The 14,012-nt window shown below is 38.1% G+C and overlaps 1 protein-coding gene and 1 long non-coding RNA gene across 4 annotated transcripts; both read right to left on the reverse strand.

The window, feature by feature from the left end:
* Positions 1–2,331: 2,331 nt before the first annotated feature.
* On the reverse strand, positions 2,332–5,533 carry LOC107177289 (probable LRR receptor-like serine/threonine-protein kinase At3g47570). Its single transcript, XM_015530931.3, has 2 exons — positions 2,869–5,533; positions 2,332–2,764 (listed from the first exon to the last, which is right to left on the reverse strand). The coding sequence occupies exons 1-2, from the start codon at positions 5,531–5,533 to the stop codon at positions 2,355–2,357; spliced, it is 3,075 nt and encodes a 1,024-aa protein (XP_015386417.2). The 3' UTR covers positions 2,332–2,354.
* A 1,057-nt stretch (positions 5,534–6,590) lies between these two features.
* LOC127903151 (uncharacterized) lies at positions 6,591–9,635 on the reverse strand. Of its 3 annotated transcripts, XR_008055871.1 has the most exons (4): positions 9,123–9,635; positions 8,783–8,846; positions 7,100–7,162; positions 6,591–6,979 (listed from the first exon to the last, which is right to left on the reverse strand). It is a non-coding gene; the product is annotated as an uncharacterized LOC127903151 (long non-coding RNA). The 3 variants fall into 3 exon arrangements; XR_008055870.1 differs by having other exon boundaries at positions 7,100–8,846; XR_008055869.1 differs by having other exon boundaries at positions 6,591–8,846.
* Between the last annotated feature and the right edge of the window lie 4,377 nt (positions 9,636–14,012).

Genomic DNA, 14,012 nt, shown 5'->3' on the forward strand with positions numbered 1-14,012 from the left:
TTGAAGGCTCCCAAGTCGAGGACAGCCCGATGAAACCTCTTGATGAATTCCCGAAGGGTTTCTTGCTCCCCCTGTTTCATGCTTTTCAGCTCCATCATGTCATCTTCCGGTGACATCGCCCCACTGAACTGCTCCGCGAATTCCTGGCACATCTGTTCGAAGGTTTTAACGCTGCCCCGAGGAAGTTTCCTGTACCATTCTCGTGCACGTCCCTCAAGGGATAGCGGGAACACCCTGCACCTTTGTGATTGAGATAATCCTTGTACCCCAGTCATGTCGTTGAAGCGCTCTATGTGCATCAACGGGTCAGTTCTTCCCGCGTACCTGAGGTCGGGGAGGCGGAAATCTCTCGGAATAACTGCCCTCATGATCTCTGCTGAGAGCGGTGACTCTCCGTCCAGCATTATCCTCCAACCAGGGGCTCTGTTCCTCCATTGCATATCGTCAATTATCTGCGCTAGTCTGCGCACTTCCTCCTCCAGCTGCCCTGCACGACCAGGGTCACGTGCTGCAACTTGATCCCGCTCCTGCTCTACATCTTGCAAGTGTTGCCTCAACTCGGTTTCCTCTGCATTCACCACCCCGTCGTCCGCGTCACAAGTCTGTCTTGCCGGGGACCGCTCTCTTTCTCTGTGAAATTCTCCCCGTAGAGGTGCGTTACCCCTCTCACCACCAAATCTCCCTGTGGTTTGACCTCTCCCCGCACTATCGGGACTTGTGCCACTCCACCGCCTCTCACCCTTCCCTCTTGGGTCACCCTTCGCTCGCTCCGTAGCTCATGCAGAATGGTTGTCAAGGTCTCCATCTGCTTTTCCATCCGTTCCATCCGGTCGAACATGACTTTTTCCCGTGCCTCACTGACTATCTCCCTCAGCGTCACGGAATCGTTAAGCCTCATATCACCCCCTTGTGCACTACTTCCTCCTGTCTCCATTGCTTTTCGCTTACTCCACCCCTCTTCTTGCTATCAGCAGAAGCTTTTTGCTCTAGTCCCCACAGACGGCGCCAAAATGTTGATGCGAGATTCCGGTTCTCCTCGTTCTACGACCAGGATCCCTGCTCGATCAACTTTACCACGAACAGGAGGTCTCCTAGTAATGCTTCTTCTCCAGATGTCCCTGCACACACAGACAAGTCAGAGTACGCCGGTTGTTCTCCCGGCGCAAACCCTCCGACTCTCAAGTCAGATATGAAGGTTCGGGGAACGCTTGCCACAGGTCTTATGGCTTTTTTGTGGTTTTCTCTTTTATCTTGAAAATGCTAACCCTTTTACCTTCGTTGGCTACCTTTTTATAGGCTCCCTCTGAATCCCAGTTTTCCGCTTTTTTCGAGACGGTCTGGGGCTCTGACTGCTACGGTATGGGCAAACGGGGGATCTTGCGTGTTACGCCACGGTTCAGGGGAAAGCGTGGCCGTCGTGGTTCTGTGAGATCTTGCGTGTTACGCCACGGTTCAGGGGAAAGCGTGGCTGTCGTGGTTCTGTGAGATCTTGCGTGTTACGCCACGGCTCAGGAGAAAGCGTGGATGTCGTGCCTAGATTCTCGGGCTGGAGAGCATGTCTTGCCAACTGCCGTCGACCGGGTCTCCTCGCCTATCGACCTCTAGCCGGAATGGTCGTATACCTTTTATAGGGAATTGGCCTCGCGGATGACAACATCGTGGACGAGCAGGATATTTCTGCTCCTGTTCCTCCGCATGCCAGGCTTTTATGGAACACACCGGTTCGCAGAGCTCTGCCATCAGATATCTGCTCGTCATTCCTGGTCTCGTCGACATATTTATCCCAAACAGTATCTCTCCCAAACAGGTTGCTAGAATGTTATTGCCTCTATCAGGCCCAATATTCATTCATTGAGGCATTTCATCAAATAGTTTTGGATTTTCATCAAACAGTAGGCTTGAGAAGTTTCCCTTTTATCAACCACTGGCAAAATATGTTCAATGATCCAAGCAAGGGTAGTTTGGTCTGCCTAGTTCCCAACAGTTCCTACGCCAAACGAAGATCAAACGGATATTACAATAAACTAATCAAGCTCAAAATCAACGCGAACAACAAAAGTTCATCATATTGCCGCCTTAATTGGAATACTCCGTACAGCCAAAATTTTTATTATAAACCTATCGAATTATACAATTGTGACAAAATTGTTATTCCCTTCGACAGCCATGTTTTCCCTGTCTAAGATCAAATTTCACTTCCATTTGATGGAGTTTTCAACTTTGTTGCCTTGTGATTTATAAGAATATGACTGTAAAAAAACATAAAACAAAGTAATGAGCCTTTTATTTATCTCACAATATACAATGTAAATTTATATCACTTGGGCAAAAGCTACAAGAGAATATTATATTATCTAGTTATCCATTTGCTTGTTGAGCACATTTTCATGTTTAAGGAGAATGTTCTTGACTGATTGTAGCTCATGGACAACATTAGTTATGTTCATTCGATCTTGTGGTGACTCCATTGAACAAGCAACTCCAATTCTGACCATAGAATTGACACAGGCTAATCTGCTGTTGATTCTTGTTTGCCTTTGCCTATGGTTATCAGTACCAGCCAAAATTTCACCATCATTTAGAAGTATTGGATCCACAATGTCCACCACATGATCAGGCAAGGCCATTCTTGCAAATCTATGAAGATTCAAGTCTCCCTCAAACATAACATCCGTGGGTTTTTTTGTTGTCACCATTTCCAACAACAATATTCCATAGCTATAAACATCTCCATTTGTTGACACCCCACTTCCAAGGCCATACTCTACCATTAAAAAAACATAAATATTTCTAAGAAGTTAGAAGTTGTGAAAAGAAATTAAAAAATTAAAAAGAAAGTAAATTATATATTAGAATTTATGTTATAACCTGGGGCTGCATAGCCAATTGTTCCCCTTACTCCAACAGAGCTATTTAAAGTTGGATTTGAGACTTCTTGATGAAATCTAGCTAGTCCGAAATCACCAATGTGAGCAGACAAGTCATTGTCGAGAAGGATATTGCTTGGCTTCAGATCACAATGGAGAATTGGTTCTTGGCAGTGGCAATGAAGATAGTCTAGTGCAGATGCCACATCAATTGCAATGCTTATTCTCTGAAGAAGGGTGAGTTTCTGAATTCCAATTTCTTCATCTCTTTGTGCAACTGCTTCTGGATGCAACCATTTTTCAAGACTCCCATTTGGCATGTACTCATAAACAATAGCTTTAAAGTCATTACCTTGAAAATCAATACTTGAGCATGAAGTTATGACCTTGACAAGATTTCTATGACGGATATTTTTCAAGGCTTTGCATTCAGCCTTGAAACTCTGAGAAGCTCCTTGGCGTTGAAGGTTAATCACTTTGATTGCAACAACAGTTCCATCTTCATCAAATACTCCCTTATACACAGAGCCAAAGCTACCCACTCCAATTAAGTGTGTTGAAGAAAACCCATCAGTTACTTTGAGGAGGCTTTTGTAAGAGATCCTTGGTAGTGTTTTTCTTGTCAATAGTCTTGAAGGCTGCCGGGAAGGTCCCCTCCTCCTTTTGTGCCAATAGAAAATGAAAAATGACACCATGATTAATCCTAAAAAGGCACTTGCAGTTGAGATTAGTATCTTTAGTCTTTGGGAAATCTTCTGACTGCTTGATTCGTGCTCGGGGCATTTGGGTAATTGCAATTCATGTATGCCCCCACAAAGTCTATTACAACCTCCAACTGATATTGCACTTGCATTTGCAAAAATTCCCCTTGTTGGTAGCCTCCCCTCAAAATCATTGAAGGATAAGTTAAGATATTCCAAAGAAAGAGCCTCGAGGAATATTGGAATTTGACCAAAAAAATTATTTCGCGAAAGATCGACCTTTCGAATACCTCTTGAAGTTCTAAAAAATGAAGGAATGAATCCGTTGAAGAAGTTTTCTGCCAAATAAATCTCTTCAAGACTAGAGCAAAGACCAAGTTCACTTGGAATTTCACCTGATAAGTCATTATTAGACACATCAAAACACCTCAAAGCCTTCAGATTACCGATCCTTGGAGGTATAGATCCAACGAAGTGGTTTTCGGCTAAATCCAGTGAAACTGAAAGAGAGGATATATTGAAAATGTCTCCTGGGATAGTTCCACTGAGTTCATTTGCGAACATTTCTAAAATTGCCAATCGTTCCAAATTTCCTAGACTAGAAGGGATGACTCCTGATAAATTGTTATCGCCTAAGAAAATTTCATATAATGATGACAGATTTCCTAGAGTGGAAGGAATTTCCCCTGAAAAATGGTTGCCACCAAAATCCAAGCCCTGTAAGTTCAGAAGCTTACCCATTTCTTTAGGAATTGAGCCTGTAAATTGGTTTTCCTCAGTCTGTAATGAATATAAGTTAACAAGGTTACCTATTCCTGAAGGGATGCTTCCATATAACTGATTAGTCCCAAGGACCAAAATTTGAAGTTGACTTGATAGATTAGCGATTGAATGTGGTAATGCTCCTCTAAATTGATTTCCGCCTAAACTGAGAACTTGCAATTTGCTACAGTTGGCCAAAGAATTCATAAACCCCATCTCATCACTTTCCCCGCTTCCTAAATTATTATATTCTAAAATTAGGTATGAAAGATTTTTCATGCCTCCAAAATTGACTGAAAGTTTTCCGAAAAAACTGTTACTCGCAATTTCAACATATTCGAGTTTGGAAGCATTGGATAGTGATATTGGAATGGATCCGCTGAAGAAGTTTTCGTTGGTTTGAAAGAGTTTGAGATTAGGAAAATAAAGACCTAAACTTGGTGGAAGACTTCCATGCATTTGATTTTCAGACACCGAGAAAATGACAAGGAAGGAAAGATTGTAAATGGAAGGAGGGATTGAACCGGAGAGGTTGTTTCCGCCAATTCCAAGAGTTTTCAACTCTTTCAATTGACCTAATGAATCTGGAATATTTCCTCCAAAAGGATTCCCAGCTAGAGACACAACTTCCAGGGATGTTAGATTCCCGAGAAAAGGTGGGATGCCTCCGGTCAAATTATTCATGGGTAAAGCTAGTTGTTTGAGTTTGTATAGAGAGACAAACTCAAATGGAATACTTCCTACTAGCTTGTTGTTTCCTAAGACTAGTACTGTGAGCCTGGAACAATAAGACAAGTTGGCTGGAATTTTCCCGACGAGGGAGTTATCTGAGAGAAGCAGAGTTTCTAACCTGCGCAGACGCCCAAATTCAAGAGGGATTTCACCTTGGATAGTGTTATTCATAAGATTGATCTCTCTTAGGAAGCTGAGGTTGCCAATTTGAGGTGACAGTAAGCCACTTAAGGCTTTTGACCTCAGGTCTACGGCTGTGACTCTTCTGTGCCTGCGACCACATGTAATGCCCTCCCATTCGCAGAAATGGCGAGAATCATTCCATGAGTTCAGGATCCCTTGAGGGTCATGAGAAATCATTGACTTAAAGGCCTGCAGGGCAGCAAGATCTCCCTCTTCAAAGGCTGCAACTTGCAACAATGTGATGAAAAAAAGAAACATGGATGGAAAATAAAGAGAACGGGTACTCATTTCTACAAGTGAGAAGGCAATTTCCTATTTTCCTTGGCTTGCCTTTGTATGTGAGCTTCACCTAGCTTTGAGAGTTGTAAATTCAACGACATCTTTTTCTTTCTTCTTTTTCTTCTTAATTTGAAACTTGACCGGCCTCGGTCATTTCCAAATATAAATGTTTAATCAAATGACAAGAGAAATGTGAGCATATTATACTTTTGATGTTGTCCATATTTTCTTGTTTGAGCTTTGATATTGACAGGCGTGATTTTGTTCAAATTTTGGATCTTTATGAACTAATTTCAAGGTTGTTCCTTCTCCAGTTTTCCTTCTTTGTGGACAAATGCAAGTCTATTCCACAGAAGGTTCCTTGGCCTGAGCTGTTTGTCTTATGCAACATATTCTATTCCACAGAAGGTTCCTTTCCCTGAGCCGTTTGTCCTAGGCAACATATTTAACTGCCCAACAAAAAGTAAAAACACCTAACATTTCCATATGGACTCATTTTCATGATTCTAAAATTTAATATCATATCATAACTCTTTCATAAATTAGTTTTCAGAATTTAATATTCCAAAGCACATTAGAAAATAATCAATATGAATATACGACCAAGTCAGCTTGGGAATGCTACATATATTTTCTCTTTCTTTGTAAAAATTTAAAAGTAATAATTTCGGCTTGGTTGGTTGTTTATGTTTTTTTCAAATGATGCTCTAAGAATAAGTTGTTTGATTGATTAGTTTGCGTTTGATATGTGTCCCATGGCATAGAGACATGAATTCATGCATGCCCACATATATGCTTGAGTATGTGTAAGCTGTGTGGATTTTTCTCTAGTTGATGTCAGTATGCCCGCTACTGCAATTCTGCACACCATTTCGCAGGAAAATATGTGTATCTTTATAGTACTTGTGTCAAATTCGGTGCCAAATTCAGCACTGATATAAGAGTCCATGTAGCTGAACCTATCGTCTCATGAGAAAGACAGGTTTTGCCTCTCCAAAGGAAGCAATGAGAGTTTTCCTGAGATTGGAAGAAAGATTGTTTGTTTGTTTGACATTGAGAAGAGAGGTTCTAGCTAGTATAATTTTTTCATGTTCAACCATTTGCAATTATCTAAACATAGATCACAAATTACATGCATGTGGTCTATGCCTTATACAATGTGGAAACATTAATTCTGCAAACAGATTCACTTTTGCTGAAAGTTCGACCTTCCTACACAAAAATACAAAGAGAGAAGCAAAAAACTAAAGGAAATACTGTGAGAAAAACTGCCACAGAAGGTAACCGATCAAAATGAAACCCAAAGTATTCTTCTAAGAAATCAGCTTTAGTTATCTTTTCTAGAAGCACCTGTATTTCCCGGTCTATATCTCCATATTGTGAAGTGAGCAATCCCTCCATTGTCCAAGATGCTGGAGTCAGACTGTACGACCACATCCACCATTTCGGAATTTGCTGAAAATTTATATTAACAGTCATTCGAAACTCAAAACTATCAACATATTCTATGCTAAGCAATCTTCTTCAAGTTCTAATTCTGTTCAATGCATAGATTTGGAATCAGTAGTAGCTTACCGGTTTAGGAATCAAAAATCCAGAAGGACAGATAGAATGTGGTGTAGAAAGCAGAGAACAGAACTGAAACAACCATGATATGTGGTGTCAACGACACAAGCAGCATTCCCAGGCAACTGAAGTACAATGTTGTGCAGAATATCGTATAGAAGTTCCAGAAAATCTTATACATCGACCAATAATATCCAATCATCAGGTAAGTGGTGATCACATTGGCAGCTGCTTGAATAAGTATATTAGGAATCTCAACCAGCACCTTAAAAAATAATGATAAGTGTGCTTGGTTCATTATACATGCTCTGGATTCCAACTAGGAGTTATTGCCTAACTTCTCTATTGAAAGAATCATTTTATTATTCCATAATTGCCTAACTTGTATGTTATATTGGATACATAGCTTGGTTCACTTTCGCACGCACTAAATGCAATCAGAATTTTATCTATTTTGGCGTTCTTTTTATTTAAGGGGAATTACTGTGTAAACCTTTAGCATCATAAATATAGTTGTTTTAACATGGGGGTCAAAATGCAATCGAAGCTTTGTAGTGTTTCACAAGTAAGCTGTATGTATATTAGGGATGGCAATGGAGAGCGGAGGGGAGGAGATCGATCTCTTGTACTCATCTCTAATATTCTATTTTTAATCCCAAAAAAATAATATAACAAAATTATACAATTCCAAAAGAATAATATAACAAAATTATACAATCCCAAGAGAATGAAATGATCAGAATGTCCTAACAAAAATTATCTATATCTTCTAACACCATCACGTGACCAAAATTCAAAATATATTTACAGTCACTGAGTTGATCTAGTATACTTGCAACCTCCTGTTGGGGGAGGGGGGAATATAATAAAACGGGATGAGTATAAAACTTAGTGAGTGGATAGTAATTTTTTGAAAATAATTTTAATCATATCATTTCTAAACATGGTTTCATCAAACCATATACGGGAAAACATTAATAAATCATTTAACATGTAAATCATATTACTAACCTTCAAGAGCATAAATAATAATATATGTAATAACCATAGAAATCATATCACAATATCATATAAAATACACAAATCTGAAATCATCACTAAACAAGCACCCAGGGGAATAATTTCGTCATATCCGGGCCTCAATGGATGGACAATGGCATATTATTTAGGTACCATCATGCTCCGGAGCTATACAGATAGACGGGAAAATGTCATCTCATATCTTATCATATCTGTGCACGGATGATCAAATCCCCAAAGGATAAAAACGTCCAAGCACACGACCCCAAGCCTCTATGTGTATTCAAACCAACTCCAAAGGCCTCATCATATCAATATCATTGTAACTAGAGAAAGGTATTGTCCAATAATTTACAAACAACGCCTTATACACGTATACATGAACATAAAATCATACTATAAATCTCATTTCCTTTCTATTTAACATACTTTAAATCTATCTTCTTTTTACTATCACATTTAAATCCATTTTTCTTGTTTTTAAAATACTATAATATATTATCCAAAGTCGATACGGAAAATCATTAACCAAACATTTCAATAAAATATCAATGCGGGAATTAAATTCATTTTGAGAAAATCATTAAATCAAAACATTTAAAATACTTATTTCGCAAGCATGTTTTACTATCATAATTAACTATGAAAATAGGTTTTGTATATTCCACTTACAGTGACGATGCTCAGATTTGGTTATCGTCCACACCTGCGGACTAGTTCTCGTTCGCGAATCCTCCTAAATCAAGGAAATCACATAATTATTTTTCGTAAATCTAAATTATGACTAAATTTATTCAATAAACTCGAAACGAACATCTATCTATAATTTACAATTCTGTGAGTGGAATATACAAAATCACCAATAAAGTCCGTTAATCATTAAAATACTCCAAAATCATAAATCAACGAATCACCATCGGAATTGTAATTACCAGCCAATCCTTAATTTCAGGAATTACTAAAATATCCACAGGGTTTCAAATTACAAAATCGCCCTCAAAATGGAAATTACCGAATTGCCCTCGCAGGTCAACGCTGACCGGAATTTAGTCAACGGTGGCTACGAAGCTCAAGTCTGAAGGTTTCGGCCACAATGGGTCCAACGGTGCCAGCGGTGACGTCCCACGCAAGACGACGGCGGTGGAAATCTAGCTCGACAACTGTGTAACTCCAACGGCTGAACCACCGCAAATCGACCGCTTTCGGTGGCTTTGAATGGTCGAAGATTCAAAAGGGAGTCGTGGGGAACAAAACCCAGCTGGTGGCGTCACCCAAAACTTGCGAAAATCCCGGCGGAGCAAGATGGAAAAGTTGCAATTTTTCAAACTTTGGTCGCCAACGTTCTGGCTGTTTTCCGGCTACCTAGACGGCGGGGGAATTATGGCCGGTCTTCAAGCTTCAGATTGGTACCTCGCTCGACCGATAAGGTGGCCGGAAATTGGAGGTATGTCCGGGTCGGGTTCGCGGTTTGGGTCGGGTTTCGGGTCAGCTTTTGGTAGCTTCCTCTCTCTCTCTCTCTGTCTCTGTCTCTCTCTCTCTCTCTCTCACGTGTGAATATGTTTGGGAAATTTACAAAAATAGCCATAAAATTTTAGCGTTTTTCAACTTTAACCCCCCAAAGTTTTTTTTATCATAACTAGCCAAATACCCTATTTTTGGACTACATTACCCTCATCACTTTCATCAAATTTACAAAGACATGCCACTTTTCCCTTTTCAATTCCAGCACTATTAAACCTTACCTCAACAACTTTTAATCTATTGATTTTATCATTTGAGTTCGAAATTGAAGTGAGTTTTTATTGCAAACGTTGTTATTTTTCATTAACAAAATAATGTGACTTGTTAAAGTAGTTAGCTTGAGTTGAGAAATGAAGATTAATCATTGAAACTCCTGAAAAATCGAGCAAAACAGAAGCCCAAAACAAGTGAGACAGGCGCCTGTCTCACATAAAACCAGCAGGTTTATGTGAGACAGGCACGTGTCCCACTTGTCTGTCTCACCAAAATATGTGCGACAGGCAAGTGGGACAGGCGCTTGTCGCACATATAAAGCCATTAGTTTTATGTGAGACAGGCGCCTGTCTCACTTGTTCACACTAGTTTTATGTGAGACAGGCAAGTGGGACAGGCGCCTGTCGCACATAAAAACCCACTGGTTTTATGTGAGACAGGCACCTGTCCCACTACATGTCTCACTAAATATCAGTTATTTTTCGAAAGTAATAACTTGGGCTACATGTGTCCGTTTTAGGCGTATAATATATCGTTTTGAAGCTTACGATGAGACGAAGCAAATCCAAAATTGTATACTTCATTTTATCCACATAAATGTACTGCATATTCACTTTACTAGGTTTTGTAGCGTGAAATCTTATCTCTTTTGTTTTGTTTTTTATAATTTTTAGGTTTAATGGATTCCGTTGTACTTCAATTATTTAAAGGTTTAAGTACTTTTGGCATCTTATCTTGAATAACTCAGCATTCGTGTTAAGAAATCCAAAAAATCTCAAGAACTAATTTTATTTCAAATTAGGAAGCAAGAAATTGCAGATATCAATTTTCTCCAGTAGGAATAATAAAATAAAATAAAACAACTAATCTTTGAAGGGATGTGTATATAGCATCATAAAAATAGAACGTAGACTGTAAATTATATGATATTGATAATACACAAACACAGTACAATATAGATATTGCAAAACTTAAGGTTTGGACTTGTGCACATCATAAAATGGATTACCAAAATCCCCATTGTATTACATATATTGCTCTTTGAAGTCCAAGTTTTAGCTGTCAAACCAACCAGTTCAAGGGATTCTGAATATAAATATTCAGCTAGCATAACATGAAGCTCCGGGGACCCAGTTTTAGGAGCTCCAAACTCTATAGACCACCTGCAAAACAAAAGAACTATAAGTTGAGAGCAGTTATTTCCATGCTTAAGAAATCACAACATCCACCAAAAGCAAAAAGTCCAATAATACAATGAGGCAATGATTTCTCACTTAATAGCAGCCTTTAAGAATGATGAGCAGCCCTCTACACGCAATTAAGCTGCACCAAGCACCAAGCGCGCTGTCTCTTGGTGCGACATGCACCAAGAGGCAGCACCAAGATCGCGCGAGTTGCGCGCAGGCTGGCACACGCATTTCGCGCGCGGCATGCGCATCTCGCGTACGCGAGGCCGCGCATGTCGCACGCAAAATGCGTGCGACAGGCTCATCCCGCGCGCGCGGATGGGCATGTCTTGCGCATCTCGCGTGCGACAGCCACGGCCTCGCGCGCGGGATGCAGCATGGCCTTCCCTTTCACTTCCCTTTCCCTTCCCTTTCTCTTCCCTTCCCTTTCCCACATGCATCTCACCCACCACCGCCATTAAACACCAACAACAGCCCAAACAACAACAGCCCAAACAACAACAACAACAACAACTCACCTAGGGTTTCCAATTTTTTTCTTTGATTTTGGAGATCTCCGAAGATTTTCAACGTGATTTAGCTTGTTTCAGCCGCCGACAACTTCCTCCACTGCCGATCTACGCCACCGATGATGTATACGAGATTCCGGTGATGAGATTTTGGTGAGAGGGGGAGGAATTTCGCTTGAGAGAAACGTGAGAATGATGAGGGCAATTTCGTCCATAATTTGGTGATTTGGCTAATGTTGGTAGAAAAAATTTGGAGGGGTTAAAGTTGAAAAACGCTAAAATTTTATGGCCATTTTTGTAAATTTCCCAATATGTTTCCCCTCTTTCCAGCTTCTTTTTTTATTTTTATTTATTTTCCTTTAACTACTTTTTTTTTTCTTTCCTACATATGTTACATCTCGTCCCTTTGAAAATGGGAGTGATAAAAATTCTCAAATAATAAAAGGGAATTCCCAAAGTATCTGATTTTTTGAATAACTGATATTTTTATTTTTTAAAACTTAATTTAATCATATTAAAGTATAGAATTATATTATCGACACAAAATTATCAAAATAAACTAAAGTAATTAAAATAACTTCCTTCAAAATAAGTAAATGTAATCAAAATTATAAGATAATTTTTGAATTAAGCAAAAGTGGAGCTTCAAATTAAGTTGAACACATCCATAAGGTGATCGCTTAGTATAAATCATCAACAAAATTATCTTCACCAACCTTCAAGTGTTTATATTAACTATTATTTATATTATTTCTATAAATATTATGATTTTTTTTTACATCCGCACTGTTACAATCTCAAATTTAAATGTATTTACTAAAAATTTTAGAAGAATTAAAATAAAAATTAAAAATTAAAATAGGGAAATGGGGGAGTGAATGAGGATCTCACCAAATCCTCATTCCATCTTAATAAGATTTTGGATATTAAATTGTCCTTATCTCTCCCTAAAAAAAATGAGTATATATAAAATTATCATTGTACCCTATCCTAATGGGGAAAATCTATGGAGCCCTCATCCTCATGGAAATTTTTGTCATTTACCCTATCACAATGGAAAAAATCTATGGAGCCCTCGTCGTCATGAAAATTTTTGCCATTCCTAACGTATCTATGGATGGATTATCCTCATGAGAACTCCTGATCAAAAGGGAAGAGAGATTCTTACAAGTCTTTAGCTTCTCTTAATTAAATGGATGAGTTTTGGGCGAAGAGCATTTACATGTATGGATTCGTGAAGGTGAAGAATGCGTGCTTGAAGCTTAAATCAAACTATTTTACTATAATTGAACATATTGTATATTAGATTGAAATGTATTGTATTAAGTGTATTAAAACTTTCTTTTAAAAAATTGTATATTTTCCTCATTAAACAATATGAGATTAAGCACACATGGTGTGAATTGATAACACCTCCTTTATGGTATAACATTTATCTACAAAAGTTTAAAATTTAAGCTCATCATAATAGAGGTAAATTTTTTTTTTTAGTTCATCATGCACTCTACTCTATTTTAAAAAGATAATAATAATGATTCTGCACCCAAATGAACCAAAAATTTTTTTTAAAAATGGTTTAGAAGAGCTTTTTGACTTTAATTAATGGAAATTCTTTTTTTTTAATATTATATAATCTTGCAAACCTTTTGATACGTGCATCAAAAAGTATGCTAATCTTAGGTAGTGTTTGTCTTTTTTTGTCTAAAAATCTGAATGGGCCTAAATTTTTCTAAAGTCTAAATAGGTCTAAATACGAAAATTTGAATAATATGTTTGTTTTTCTTTTTTTAATATATGAATATAAGTGGTATCTTATTTGTTTTTATAATAAAAAATATCTTAAACTTGATTCTTTAACATTTACATCCTTGTAAATTAAAATAAAGAAAGAGGATTCTATTTTATAGTTTAGGAAATAAATTATTTTATAGAGATATTTCTAGAATATAATATTTACTTATCATTCAGACCTTTTTCTGTTCAGATAAAAGTTACAAAAGTCTACTTTTTCTATTCAGATGTAAATGTTTGAAAGTCAGAAATAAGTTACAAAAAATAAACAAGTAAATTTTAAAAAATCTTGAAATTAATAAAATTTCAAACTTCAAATATTTAACAAACAACCTCTTAGTCTCAGTGTAGCATATAGTTGAAGCACAAACACAAACCCTCCGCCTTGATAATAAGGTGTAGAAGTGATCTACCGCTCGGTGAATTTAGTAGGAATTCAAATATTTCCAATGCAATATGTGTCAGCACTCCCAAAAAAACAAATTCCTTATTCGGTAACGTAAATAAATACAACGCATCACCATCAAACTTCGGATCTTGATACCAATCAATCAAGCGATGATTTTGAGTCGAATTGTGTACATGTGTACAGATTCTGAATTGGAACCAGAAGGATAATAGAGGCCGGATTTTGATGCATGCAGACAAAATAGGCTAAAATTTGAAACTACGGCGGCTGAT

Source organism: Citrus sinensis, chromosome 6 (genome assembly GCF_022201045.2).
Source record: "Citrus sinensis cultivar Valencia sweet orange chromosome 6, DVS_A1.0, whole genome shotgun sequence".
In the NCBI taxonomy this organism is placed as follows: Eukaryota; Viridiplantae; Streptophyta; class Magnoliopsida; order Sapindales; family Rutaceae; genus Citrus; species Citrus sinensis.